Source organism: Ylistrum balloti, unplaced genomic scaffold (genome assembly GCF_031769215.1).
Source record: "Ylistrum balloti isolate Yb309-2 unplaced genomic scaffold, AGI_CSIRO_Ybal_v1 Utg370574, whole genome shotgun sequence".
NCBI lineage: Eukaryota > Metazoa > Mollusca > Bivalvia > Pectinida > Pectinidae > Ylistrum > Ylistrum balloti.
Window position 1 is genome coordinate 609,213 of NW_026782359.1, and position 13,185 is coordinate 622,397.

The window sequence follows — 13,185 nt, forward strand, 5'->3', positions numbered from 1 at the left end:
CTTCAAGCAATACTCGAAAAAAAGTTGTAATGTACATTTCATAAAATCATTGTACGATCCTCTATGTCATTCTAGCACAGGTTATAGTAACAGTAACATAGATTTGTCGATTTCTCTCGTATTTAAATCGTCAAAACAAAAACAGGAAAAATGGCTAATGTTTAATTATATAATATGGAAAAAGGATGTAAATAAAATTTATCATGAAGAGATCAAAACAAATCTCGAAATCTGATGTTTGTATGGAAATAGCGATATAAAATGAATAAGAATAGAATATAAATATAATAGAATATAAAAAATATACTGAAGGTAAATCATTATCAGGCATAAATCCACTTTAAAATTTTTTGGAAAAAATATTCATATTCTTTATCATTCCTCCGGCTTCTGCCCATCCCTGCTATCTTCTCCTTCAGATTCCACGCTCTCTAGTGACAATTTGACATTAGCAGGACAACTTTTAGGCCTGTTATCCTTGTAGGTGTCTCTGTATGTGGTGCCGAACTCCATAGTTTGATTCTTAAACAGGGTACGGTGTTCAGAAATCTGCCGACAGAGTTTAGCACGCTCAGAGTGGTTACCTGCAAAGATAAAAAGATAAAGGTGCAACAGCAGCAGTATGACGTAGACTTAAGACAGTTTTCTTGTAAGAAGGATTGTGGTATGTCCACTTGGCCTAGACATACCTGTATAATGCGCACGCTGTGTAGACTGACATATCATCCGCTCTTTAGGGGGCTCGTACTCCTGCTTGAAAAGAAAGGATTTGGTGGCCTCCTCCAGTGGTATGCCTTTGAAGTTGTTCTGGTAAGTGGTCTCCTGGCCCGCATCTCCAGACGCTACATGACGTATAATATCTTGGTTATGCTTATTTTTAATCAGGGACGGTGGTAGATTGCTACCCGGATGTTTGAAATCGACCTGAAATAAAATGAAGATCCATCAGTTTTGTTAGTTGACTTGAATGGTGTTTCATTAGGTGCATAAAAATCTTAGTTATTTACCACCGGAAAAGAATTAATGTAACAACGTTTACCGCATATGTGCTATCTGTCTGCATAAAGGTCTGTGGGCGTTTGTAGGGAGGCTTCACAGTCCAATGCGGCTTCTCGGGAAAGGCGACAGGCCACACCTTGTAGGCAATGCCGGCCGTCGTGTTGCCGTCAAAAGGAGCATCTATAAAGTGATAATCTGACTCGGGAGGTTTACACATTGTGCGTCGACGAACGTTGTAATGAGGCCGAAAGTCGGCCATGAAAGTTGTCATCAGTCCTTGAACAGGTGACTCAGCGTTGGTTTCTTTGGTTTCCGACTCGACCGCCGGTGCGGAATTTTGGTCACCACTGTCGCCCGTGGTTTCCGTCTTGGGTTGGAGGGCCTCTGGAAGCATCATCTTGGTAACCACACAGTTCGTGTTTATCACCTTTCCTACAGTCAAAGGAATACTGTCAGTTCAATTGCAATTTGACTATTTTGTCATATTTTAGTTATAATATCTTCCCATGACTTTATTTCACCGACATCTGATCCGTACACTACGTCGTACCGCGACCCTTAAAAATCCCCATATCAGTAACCATTGGACGAAGCGTTATACACATGTCATTTGTAGACCAATGTTAAAATAGAAAAGAAAGGTAACACGGGTAGCGAATCAACGGTACAGAAACGAGTTTGACAGAGTTTAGACGGAGATGAAAATTTTAACAGGATTACTAACTTGAATATGTGGGGAGCTCTTTTTTGGTGTAAAATTCTTTGTAGCTGGTGGTACTTTCCAGGGGCTCAGTGGATGGTTTGTTGTTCTCCTCTTGCTTGATTGGTTTTCTCTTCACTGTATTCTCATGCTTCTGGTAGTCGTTCTGGAATAAAGAACGCAAAAAGATGACAACAAAAACATTGTTCTGTATTGAAGACCAGGCGAATCCTGCTATAAACGGTTAAGATTAGTAAATATGCTACATGTACGTGGAGATACGAATAAACCGGGTATGTCTTATGGTAAAAACAATACTTAAATTGGATGTAATGTTGACACATATTCATATGCAAGCGTGTGAAATCGTCATTTGGAATATACTGGAGGTTTGTATTCTGTCGTATCTAACATGAGAAATAATGGCAGTACCCTGAATGTAGAGGCGGGAGTTGCTTTATGCTCTCCGCTCTTGAGGGCTTCAGCTGGACGGATGGGTGAGGGGCGACATTGCTTTGCCAGGTCCGGCTCAAAATGCTGATAAGACATCTGGTATATGGACTTGCCCTTGAACTTAGTAACGGGGGCGCTGTACTCCTTGTATGTCTTGAAAGGCTCAGCCCGGAGCGCCACCTACAACAAAACCATTTCCAATGTAGAAAAAAGTCACTATTAAACGAATAGATACTAGAAATGTTCTTATAATTTAGACCAATGCTGTACAGAGACTATTCCTAAAAATATTTCGATGTCGGTGCTTTGAAGTGTGGTACTTTTTTACCAGTATATGGCATACGGAAGGAAGGGAATGAAATCTGATAGAACGACAGTAGAAGTCTTATCCTGTTTGACCAGCCAGTTTATTCTACATGACACTCCTGAAAAGTACAAGGAGTAAAAGACCAGGTGTTCCAGATGTCACGTTTTCAAATGAGAACACCGTATGCAACAACAGAACAAAGAGGCAAACTAACAAGCATCAAACACGAGCAAAGAAATCATTTTCATCAACCTGCATCGTGATAATGGGAACAAGCCCTTGAATATCGAATCAACTGCGACATGTAACATCATAGGTTTGGTATGCAAAGATTTTGCTATCAAGAAATGTGAAATTCACAATATGGAAATTGAAATCATCATGCTTATCACACAGATTGATGGACAGCTGTCCATGTTGGTTTCGTTTAGGAAATGATGAAGATAAATGACTGGTGTAGAAGATCCTGTCGTGTCCTTGATTTCCAATTCTTGTGGGTATATACGATGTACATGGTCGATAAATGTCTTGCTTTTCCAAGTCGTCATCAATATATATCTGAAGTGAAGGTCTTCTGTGACCTGTTTTGATCAGCTCTTCGGTAAATCCAGGCTCGTATGAAAACAAAAGGTAAGTCAGCCAACAGAAGGACAAAATTAGTTCCCACGGCTATGCCAATATTATGTTGGAAGATCTTACTACCACACTCAACGAAGATGTTGTCAATCAATATGTTAGCGTCCCTCGTATATTTCTTATGTTGAAACATTTTTCACGAAATCCACTTCAGTAAAGTTCCCAACCATATGTTTGCACCGCCATTCACTTTTCTTGGGAAAGAAGTTCCAAAAAATGCAACGAAGGCGTTTTTATCAGTTTATAATGGAGTATGGTGATGTACAGATTTGAAAAGCAAATGTTCTCATAGAAGAAATGCTTTCAGAAGAGGCTGTTGTAGATTAGTCAAAAGCCATTTTGAGTTCTTTAAAATCCGCATAATATTCCACTTCTAGACAGACGTGCTATGTGCTGGGGTCAATTTTTGCTAACCGGAGCTCTCCATAGATGACCCAAACCTGGCAGTACCTCATGGGAATTGTGTCTTGACTTGCAAGCGGTGCGCATGAAAGTCTGAGATGCCCTCGGCCAAATTTGCAATATGCAAATCTTATGGATAAGTCGGGTGAGTTTGCCCGAAGAGGTCCACGAAGAAAATTGGGGAAAGCAGGTTGTGACCTTGTCACGCCAGCACGTGTCAGTGGTGGGCATTTTACGGTCATTCTCTCGCATGTGGCGAGATATACGATGAATGTGGAGACATATTTCGGGTCTGTTACTGTTTTAATTGTGATAAACTGAGACTGAGAAGTTGTTGACTTTCTGTTCTCACTTCTGCATAAAGATAGTCCCAACAGAGGAAATTCTACAGTTGTTACTCTTGTCATACATGAACACCGTTGCTCAGGTTGTTTGTTGTGTTGTGACCGGCTCTCAGAAGACGCCTACGAGTCGTATGGGTGTTCTTCATGGATGACTTCCCGCAGCTTTTATAGATGGCCCGGACCTAATACGTACCTGTCTGAATGTTCTCACACGTCAATCCAAGGGCCTGGCACACATGTCACACGAAACACACGTACATGTATATGTTAGTTCCACACAGTCACAAGCAAAGTATTCGCGAAATTCATCCAAATATCGGCCCGTCATCGGAAATTATCCTGTGCACTGCAAAGTCCCCACATGCACGAATCCCATGCAACCTACCCGGAACGGTGTGACTAAGTATCATTGTATTCGATCGACAATACATTTTCTGGTTACAGTTTTATCTGGTGGTGGTTTGCTCAAGTTCTTCAAAGAAAAAATGTCTACTGTTATCATAACATGCATATATATATATATGTCCGTGTATGGAGTTATCCCTCCTTCAGTCATGATGAACTAGATGATAATACAGAAAGATGATAATGTTTTCTGCGAGTGGAAAGCCTTGATCCAGCTGACCTACCTTTGGCGCGAAGTCTACTTTGTATGTTGTATCCGTCAGCAGAACGCCTCCTGCTGTTCGGTACACATATTCTTTTTTCTTTTCTCTCTTTGATGCCTACAGTAACAAGGGAAAACACTGTCAGTAAACAACTATTGTTATTTGTTTTTATCATCATTAACTCATTCCTGCAAGCGAAACTAATTCCTTATTGAGAAATGCGAAGTATATTTTTTTCCTTCAGGTGGAACATGACGACAAAGATATGACAAACCTCGTGGACGACATAATCCGTTCTGTAGGTGGTGTCCATATCCATGTCACATATGGAGGCAGGTATCTCCAGGTGGTTGCTCTCGGGTTTGATGTTGGTTCTTGGCCGTTGGAAGGGCCATTTCGTGTACGACTAGAAACAGCAGACATTAACATTAATAACTGGATATGGTTTTATTTACAGTCAGAAATGCATTGAGGAAATTTAGACAATTATACTAGGCAGTCCATCTGAATATAAGGTGTGTAAATGAAAACTAGTTGTAAGAGGCGAAAACACAAGAAAAGGACAAACATGTGTAATTAGATTCTCCGAGACAACACGATCAACTATAGACGGCGTGTAGTGAAAACGTACGGGTAATTTTGATTAAAATAATTTATTTCTGAATCGTTGAGAAAATAATTAATTCATGATAGGAATAAATCAATGACAGGGAAATTGTCAAACTGATCAAACATATCGCCTAAAGTTGTTATATATCGATAAAGGAATGGAGATATGGTACCGGACACGACCGGGTAGAAAGAGATGGGTCGTAGATTCACATCTTCATCAGTGGATGACAAGGAATGGGACGGATGTGGTGAGGGTAGAGTTAGTGAGTAGTGAGGGTGCCTGTAAGGGCGAAGTTGATGAGGGTACCTGTAAGGGCGAAGTTAATGAGTGTGATTGTTAGGGTGGAGTTAGTGAGTGTGACTGTTAGGGTGGAGTTTGTGAGAGTGCCTGAAGGGCGGAGTTGGTGAGTGTGACAGTTAGGTTGGGGTTGATGAGGGTGCCTGTTAGGGCGGAGTTAGTGAGTGTGACATTTAGGGTGGAGTTAGTGAGTGTGACAGTTAGGGTGGAGTTAGTGAGTGTGACAGTTAGGGTGGAGTTAGTGAGTGTGACAGTTAGGGTGGAGTTAGTGAGTGTGACTGTTAGGATGGGGTTGATGAGGGTGCATGTTAGGGTGGAGTAAGTGAGTGTGACAGTTAGGGCGGAGTTGATGAGGGTGTCTGATTGGGTGGAGTTAGTGAGTGTGACTGTTAGGGTGGGGTTGATGAGGGTGCATGTTAGGGTGGAGTTAGTGAGTGTGACAGTTAGGGTGGAGTTAGTGAGTGTGACAGTTAGGGTGGAGTCGATGAGGGTTCCTGCTAGGGTGGAGTTAGTGAGTGTGACAGTTAGGGTGGAGTTAGTGAGTGTGACAGTTAGGGTGGAGTTAGTGAGTGTGACAGTTAGGGTGGAGTTAGTGAGTGTGACTGTTAGGATGGGGTTGATGAGGGTGCATGTTAGGGTGGAGTAAGTGAGTGTGACAGTTAGGGTGGAGTTAGTGAGTGTGACAGTTAGGGTGGAGTTAGTGAGTGTGACAGTTAGGGTGGAGTTAGTGAGTGTGACAGTTAGGGTGGAGTTAGTGAGTGTGACAGTTAGGGTGGAGTTAGTGAGTGTGACAGTTAGGGCGGAGTTGATGAGGGTGTCTGTTTGGGTGGAGTTAGTGAGTGTGACTGTTAGGGTGGGGTTGATGAAGGTACATGTTAGGGTGGAGTTAGTGAGTGTGACAGTTAGGGTGGAGTTAGTGAGTGTGACAGTTAGGGTGGAGTTAGTGAGTGTAACAGTTAGGGTGGAGTTAGTGAGTGTGACTGTTAGGGTGGAGTTGATGAGGGTATCTGTTTGGGTGGAGTTAGTGAGTGTGACTGTTAGGGTGGGGTTGATGAAGGTGCATGTTAGGGTGGAGTTCGTGAGTGTGACAGTTAGGGTGGAGTTAGTGAGTGTGACAGTTAGGGTGGAGTTAGTGAGTGTGACAGTTAGGGTGGAGTTAGTGAGTGTGACAGTTATGGCGGAGTTGATGAGGGTGCCTGCGTGGAGTTGATGAGGGTGCCTGTTAGGGTGGAGTTAGTGAGTGTGACAGTTAGGGTGGAGTTAGTGAGTGTGACAGTTAGGGTGGAGTTAGTGAGTGTGACAGTTATGGCGGAGTTGATGAGTGTGACAGTTAGGGTGGAGTTAGTGAGTGTGACAGTTAGGGTGGAGTTAGTGAGTGTGACAGTTATGGCGGAGTTGATGAGGGTGCCTGTTAGGGTGGAGTTAGTGAGTGTGACAGTTAGGGTGGAGTTAGTGAGTGTGACAGTTAGGGTGGAGTCAGTGAGTGTGACTGTTAGGCTGGAGTTAGTGAATGTGACTGTTAGGATGGAGTTAGTGAGTGTGACTGTTAGGGCGGAGTTGTTGAGTGTGAGTTAGGGTGGAGCTAGTGAGTGTGACAGTTAGGGAGGAGATTGTGAGAATGAATTGGTAAGAATGATTGATCGGTGAATTTTGTGAGTGTGATTGTTAGGGTTGAGTTAGTGAGTGTGACTGTTAGGGTGGGGTTGATGAGGGTGCCTGTTAGGGTGGAGTTAGTGAGTGTGACAGTTAGGGTGGAGTTAGTGAGTGTGACTGTTAGGATAGAGATTGTGAGTGTGAGTGTTAGGGTGGTGCTGGTGAGTGAGACTGTTAGGATAGAGATTGTGAGTGTGACTGTTAGGGTGGTGCTGGTGAGTGAGACTGTTAAGATAGAGATTGTGAGTGTGACTGTTAGGGTGGTGCTGGTGAGTGAGACTGTTAGGATAGAGATTGTGAATGTGACTGTTAGGGTGATGTTGGTGAGTGTGACTGTTAGGGTGATGTTGGTGAGTGAGACTGTTAGGATAGAGATTGTGAGTGTGAGTGTTAGGGTGATGTTGGTGAGTGAGACTGTTAGGATAGAGATTGTGAATGTGACTGTTAGGGTGATGCTGGTGAGTGAGGCTGTTAGGGTGATGTTGGTGAGTGAGACTCTTAGGATAGAGATTGTGAATGTGACTGTTAGGGTGATGTTGGTGAGTGTGACTGTTAGGATAGAGATTGTGAATGTGACTGTTAGGGTGGTGCTGGTGAGTGTGACTGTTAGGATAGAGATTGTGAGTGTGAGTGTTAGGGTGGTGCTGGTGAGTGAGACTGTTAGGATAGAGATTGTGAGTGTGACTGTTAGGTTGGTGCTGGTGAGTGAGACTGTTAAGATAGAGATTGTGAGTGTGACTGTTAGGGTGGTGTTGGTGAGTGAGACTGTTAGGATAGAGATTGTTATGGTGGAATTGGTGTGTATTACTTACAGCCTGGTACTCGGATCTCCCGTCACTCTGGGTCTGAGTAAGCTTAAGCCCCGAACGTCGCGCGTCCCATGCCGGGATCTGACTTCGATTTCTGGGAGTTTAGGAAAGAAAGCAAATGATAATTTTCCTTCTTAACTCCTTTTACTCTTAATTTTTATTTAGTTATCATTGTTTGTCAGTTTTTCTGTTTGTCGGACTCCAATATTCAACGACAATAATCGTAATTTGTGATATATATATGAACATCATGATACTTTGTATGAAATATGATATTAGTCGGTGTTTATAGTATCCGATGATACAATAACAAATATATATCCTTACGTGGCAAATAAACCTTATCATTTATGCATCACCAAAACATCAAAATATTTATCATTCTAGTGAAATATATCCATGTTTTTATGAAGGAACTTACCTGGGAATATCCTTCAACATACTCGAAACGCCCACAGTTCGTTGATAAGGCTGACAATACTTGTGGACATTACTTATTAATTAGTACATTGTAATTTAAGGCGCCAAAATATCATTCATTGAAGTATCTTTAGCTACGAAATCACAGGAAGAAATTTCAATAAATATTCACATATCTTATATGCGACAAAACGTGTAAGTATGTCATACGTAACGTCATTATGTATTTTTTTTTTTTTTACATTTTTTGCTCGAGAAGCTGTGTACAGACTGAACGTTTGACCAAATGATATACCTGAATATCAAATGTGCTGTTGTACCACAATAGAAATAGAAAAATCGTAATTTTCCCAAATGAACGCGTTACCTATCTTTTTTACTGGTAGAAAAAATGTCATAGACAGATAATATATAACGACTTCAAGAGGGATACTTTTAGATTATAACTGTATTTCCATATTTTTAAATAAGTGTCATATTCACCTATGTGTTTGACTCATTTACCATTGCTAACCATTTGACGGAAGTGATAAGTCACAAGACAATCAACTGTAAAGTCACCTGATCAGCAGCCATTTGAGACATGGCGCAGATTACAACAAATGTAGCGTTTTTTGTTTTTTTTTTAATTCTGTTGTTTTATATTTCTATACATTTTGATAAATTGTACACGCACATTTCCGCTAAATGTAATCTATGGATCGGTTTGATCTGATATAGGGTTTAGTTTGGAAATATTGGATGAAGTCAGCAACTGGCAATGACGACACCAACATTTTTAAAAGCCACATGTCGGACCAAATTTGTATGAAAATTGTTTAAAAGATTCATTAAATTTAAGCTACATATGTCAAGACGAATTAAAACACAGAACCTTACTGCAAACACAAATTCGATGAAACGAGGGAAACATGCGGACAAAGTAAGGATTTACGCAGAGACTCGTGAAAGAGTACTCCAGCTGTTTCGGAAGGTTTAAGCTTTCACGCTTCATCGAAGACGCGCCGTTCAAATCATAGTCAAGGAAAAAAAGTAATGTCATGTTCCTAAGAAAAGAACAAGGTTAACAACAACGTAACCACTAGGCATACTAACGAGAATCAAGCACGTCCAGCTTCATATCGCGTAAGATTCTCAATGAGATCACTATGACGACTGTGAAGCTTTACCATAATCTCCATCAACAGGCATCGTCTATCAGATATCGATATCCTGCACTAAAAATGGTTATATTGTGATCAAGCCTTTATATATCGAATCAACTGCGACATGTTAACACCATAGCTCTCCATATTTGTTTCGTTGTAGGCAAAGAGATAAGCGACTGAGGCAGAAGAGTTTATCGTGTCCATCAATGGACATCGTACAGTCAATAAAGTGTTATCTAAAGAGAAGACAGTATTAGATATTAGATAAATAGCCATATATGAAACAGCAAAACAATCTAGCTAAAAGAAGGACAGTTTGTTCCCATAGGTGTCACAATATTAACAAGTCTATTAAAGATGTTTTCAACAAGGAATTCGATCATTTTTAGGCTAAACGTACTCAGTACGCATAGCCTATTGCTACGGCCTTTCAGACAAAATTTACCGATTCTGGCCTTCTCATTGGCTGAAATATCGAAAAGAGTTAGAGCCCTCTAGCGGCAATTTTCTGCGTAAATAATGCCGCGATCTTTCAAATCACTATTTTAAAAGAATCCAAAATTAGTTTATTTTTTAATAACAATACAATTACTATATATTTAAAAAAGAAGCACAGTGTGGTTGAACTATTGATAAATTTTGAACAATATATTTTACGGAATTCTCGACATGACGTAAGCGTACAGAACACTGTACGTGCGAGTTGATAAAAAGCTAGTCTGGGTGCTTGGTTTGAATTATCAACTAACAGCACTTATAAACAAACAAAACTTACAAACAGAACATCAGTTTTGTTTTAATCCTTGTCGCTGTGGCAAGATCGTCTTAATATATAACATCACTTTACCTCAGTAGACGTCACCGAATTGGACTGTTCGTCCCACGCGCACACCCGCCGATATGACACCTTTTTCAGGTTTTTCACACCCACCGCCATGACACCTTTTCAAGTTTTTGAAGATAAAAAGTTTGCGCTTCGTAGGCAAGGTACATTTGGTGCTCATGATTTATGAATAATATATTTTTAATACTGTACTGATCATGATGTTGACTCTGTCATAACTTATATTTTTTGTCTTTTAGTTTTATTTGATGAAGGTTGCTTGTGCTGATTTCTCAGGGTTTGTTATGTGTATCAAAGTTCCTTGAATTGAAAACATTTCTTCAAACAAAGCGCGTATTAAAAAAACAAAATATTCATGTTTATAATTATCAATTAACTAGAACGAAATACTTCCATAACATATTTATTCATTTAGCGTGTCATGGTGACATTATCTAATGCATTGGAGATCAGAAATAGTAGTAGCTATAGTGAAAATATTGTAAATTTTGTATATATATGGAAGTCTGGTTTAATCTCAAAGAACTATGTCTTTATAGACATAATTACTGCAAGAAAAGTCTAACCATGATACTTCTAGGAAGATAGGCATGTAAATACATCTAATGTAATTACTTACACTTTAATCTACATGAAATGCTGTGTACACCTTATCTACTTTCCTCAACTACAAATATAATTACAATAAGTAAGGACTATTACTTTGCAATACATTCAAAATAAAGAAGTAGGTATAAAGTCCTTTCGATTTGTCTAAATCCTCATATTGATAGGATAGTAATTGCAACATCTTGGGTATTTCAAAGGTTTTATTTAGTCAACTTCATCATAGAGCTATTTATCATTTGGCTTCTTGGCGATAAATATATGGTTGTGTGTATTTTGTTATTTTTTTACCTATTTTGATTTGTTCACATTATTGTCGTCAAATTTGAAATAAGAATTAAAGAAGATATAAAATCGCTTAAAATTAAGAAAAATAGCCTCTGGTTCTCTTATTTTAGTAATTTTTGCATTCCAAAGTGTAGGAGTATGGGGAAAGTAATATAGCTTTGCGGTTATTTGTGAACATTTTTCAATACGTTTAACCTTTCAGTACTTTCAGTACTTTGATTACATTTGGAAGTCCATATATTTCCTCTTTGGTTTTCGCGTATCCTTCACGAAATACGCTACAGTATAGTTCACAACTTCGCAGCATCGTTCATCTTTCCTTGAATACAAAACTTTCTGAACAAGGGAACGAAGGCGCTCCTTCAGTGTGGAATAAATTGTGGTAATGTCCAGAGTAAAACAGATACTGCTCTGACAGATAGGTTAGCTAGAATAAGGTAGTCACTTCACTAGCAAACAGTATCACAATAAAACTGCATTCTGATTACGTAGTACTCGAATGGTAATAAGAAACTTTGGTGAAGGTGTGACTGATCTAAACGAGCTGATAGTAAAATTATGTTTATATGGATTCTTGCGAACTTAAAAATCCAATATAAACGAAACTACAGTTTTAGTGTTACTGCATCCGGTACAAGGCAACTCTGAAGAGTCGTTACGGTCATCACAACCATATATGGCGCAGAAGTGTCAATCATCTACTATAACGCTCTAATGAAGTAATAAGAACAGTTCTACAGATCTCTAGATATCATGTTATCTTGTTTAAAACTGTATTTTTTCTGTACAGTCATGGCAAACCAATTCAAAATGTCACTCAATCAAGGGGTAATATAAATGTTGATCCTTTACTTCACAAAATCATAGAATATTTTTCTTTTATGTTTGGTTTTATCACTTAAGGTATATCTTACATAATCCTTATTTCATATGTGTTGTATTTATGATATCTTTTCGTGGTATGTCTTACTGTAGATATGAGCCTAAGATTACAGGTTATTGTATATATATTATACAAAGATATTATATATAGTTATTCGATGAACATGTAAGATATCTTATGTGAACATACATAAAACAAATCATAAACCGACACGATATCTTATATAGAATATACTAATTTTATAGCACAGGTTTACATTTATTCACGAAGCAGTCGATCCGATATTTAACGGATTTATTATGAGCCATCATCAATCTCTCCGCCCTTGTCGGATACAAACCATTTCAGTCAAGTTTTCGAGTGCCATTAAAAAACTGTAGGGTCGTTACATGTTGCTGCATCTGAAAACCCATTCATATTGACGATGGAACCGTCATCTTGAACATGTAGTCTCAGCTAGAACAACAAACCTTTTCAAAAACAGAATTGAAAAGCTTTGGGACAACCACCCTCTGCGGTTCGATTTTACAGCAAGCTATGGACCAGATACCGAAAGGATGACAATTCATTACACTGCGTTTACGGACAATTCCGAGCTGCTTATGGTGGTTCAGTAGATAATGTAGGCGAAAACAACATAGGGTAGCATAAGGTAAGGTAAAACCGTGTACTCGATGGTCTATGAACTCGACAATTTCTTTTGTGATATATTTCATTACGTACCTTGCTTTTTGTGGCCTTTTCGACGACGCTACTGCCGTAGCGACAGACATGTTACTAGTAAAACAGAGTGAATATCAAGATCCAGCATACCCAGCGGCCATTGTTGATTTTGTAACTATGTGACATGACGTCATAGGCATTACTGCGTCATAAAAGGTATCACGTGATGTCATTTTAATCAGAATGATGATTTCAAGTAATTATCAAGAAGATTACACAAATGGGACGTACATATATGTATGAATGGTCAGTCAAACGTCAGAGAAGTCTCGCTCATTCGATAACTTTGAAGTAAAGTGATCAAAACTCACAAAATATTTTTTGTCGATGTGCCTTTATTTCCTGATAATGATTAGATCTTCAGTTCCCGGAAGTCATATGGCAATTTATTACAATTTTTTTCGTATCGAAGATTATTAAATGCCAAGTTATAAGACATAGGACATAAATTT

At 39.3% G+C, this 13,185-nt stretch overlaps 1 protein-coding gene across 1 annotated transcript; it reads right to left on the reverse strand.

Moving 5' to 3' along the window:
• Positions 1–375: 375 nt before the first annotated feature.
• LOC132556540 (stabilizer of axonemal microtubules 1-like) lies at positions 376–12,783 on the reverse strand. Its single transcript, XM_060220952.1, has 9 exons — positions 12,734–12,783; positions 7,825–7,915; positions 4,724–4,855; positions 4,471–4,566; positions 2,132–2,332; positions 1,724–1,865; positions 1,040–1,431; positions 690–924; positions 376–584 (listed from the first exon to the last, which is right to left on the reverse strand). The coding sequence occupies exons 1-9, from the start codon at positions 12,781–12,783 to the stop codon at positions 376–378; spliced, it is 1,548 nt and encodes a 515-aa protein (XP_060076935.1).
• Positions 12,784–13,185: the final 402 nt, after the last annotated feature.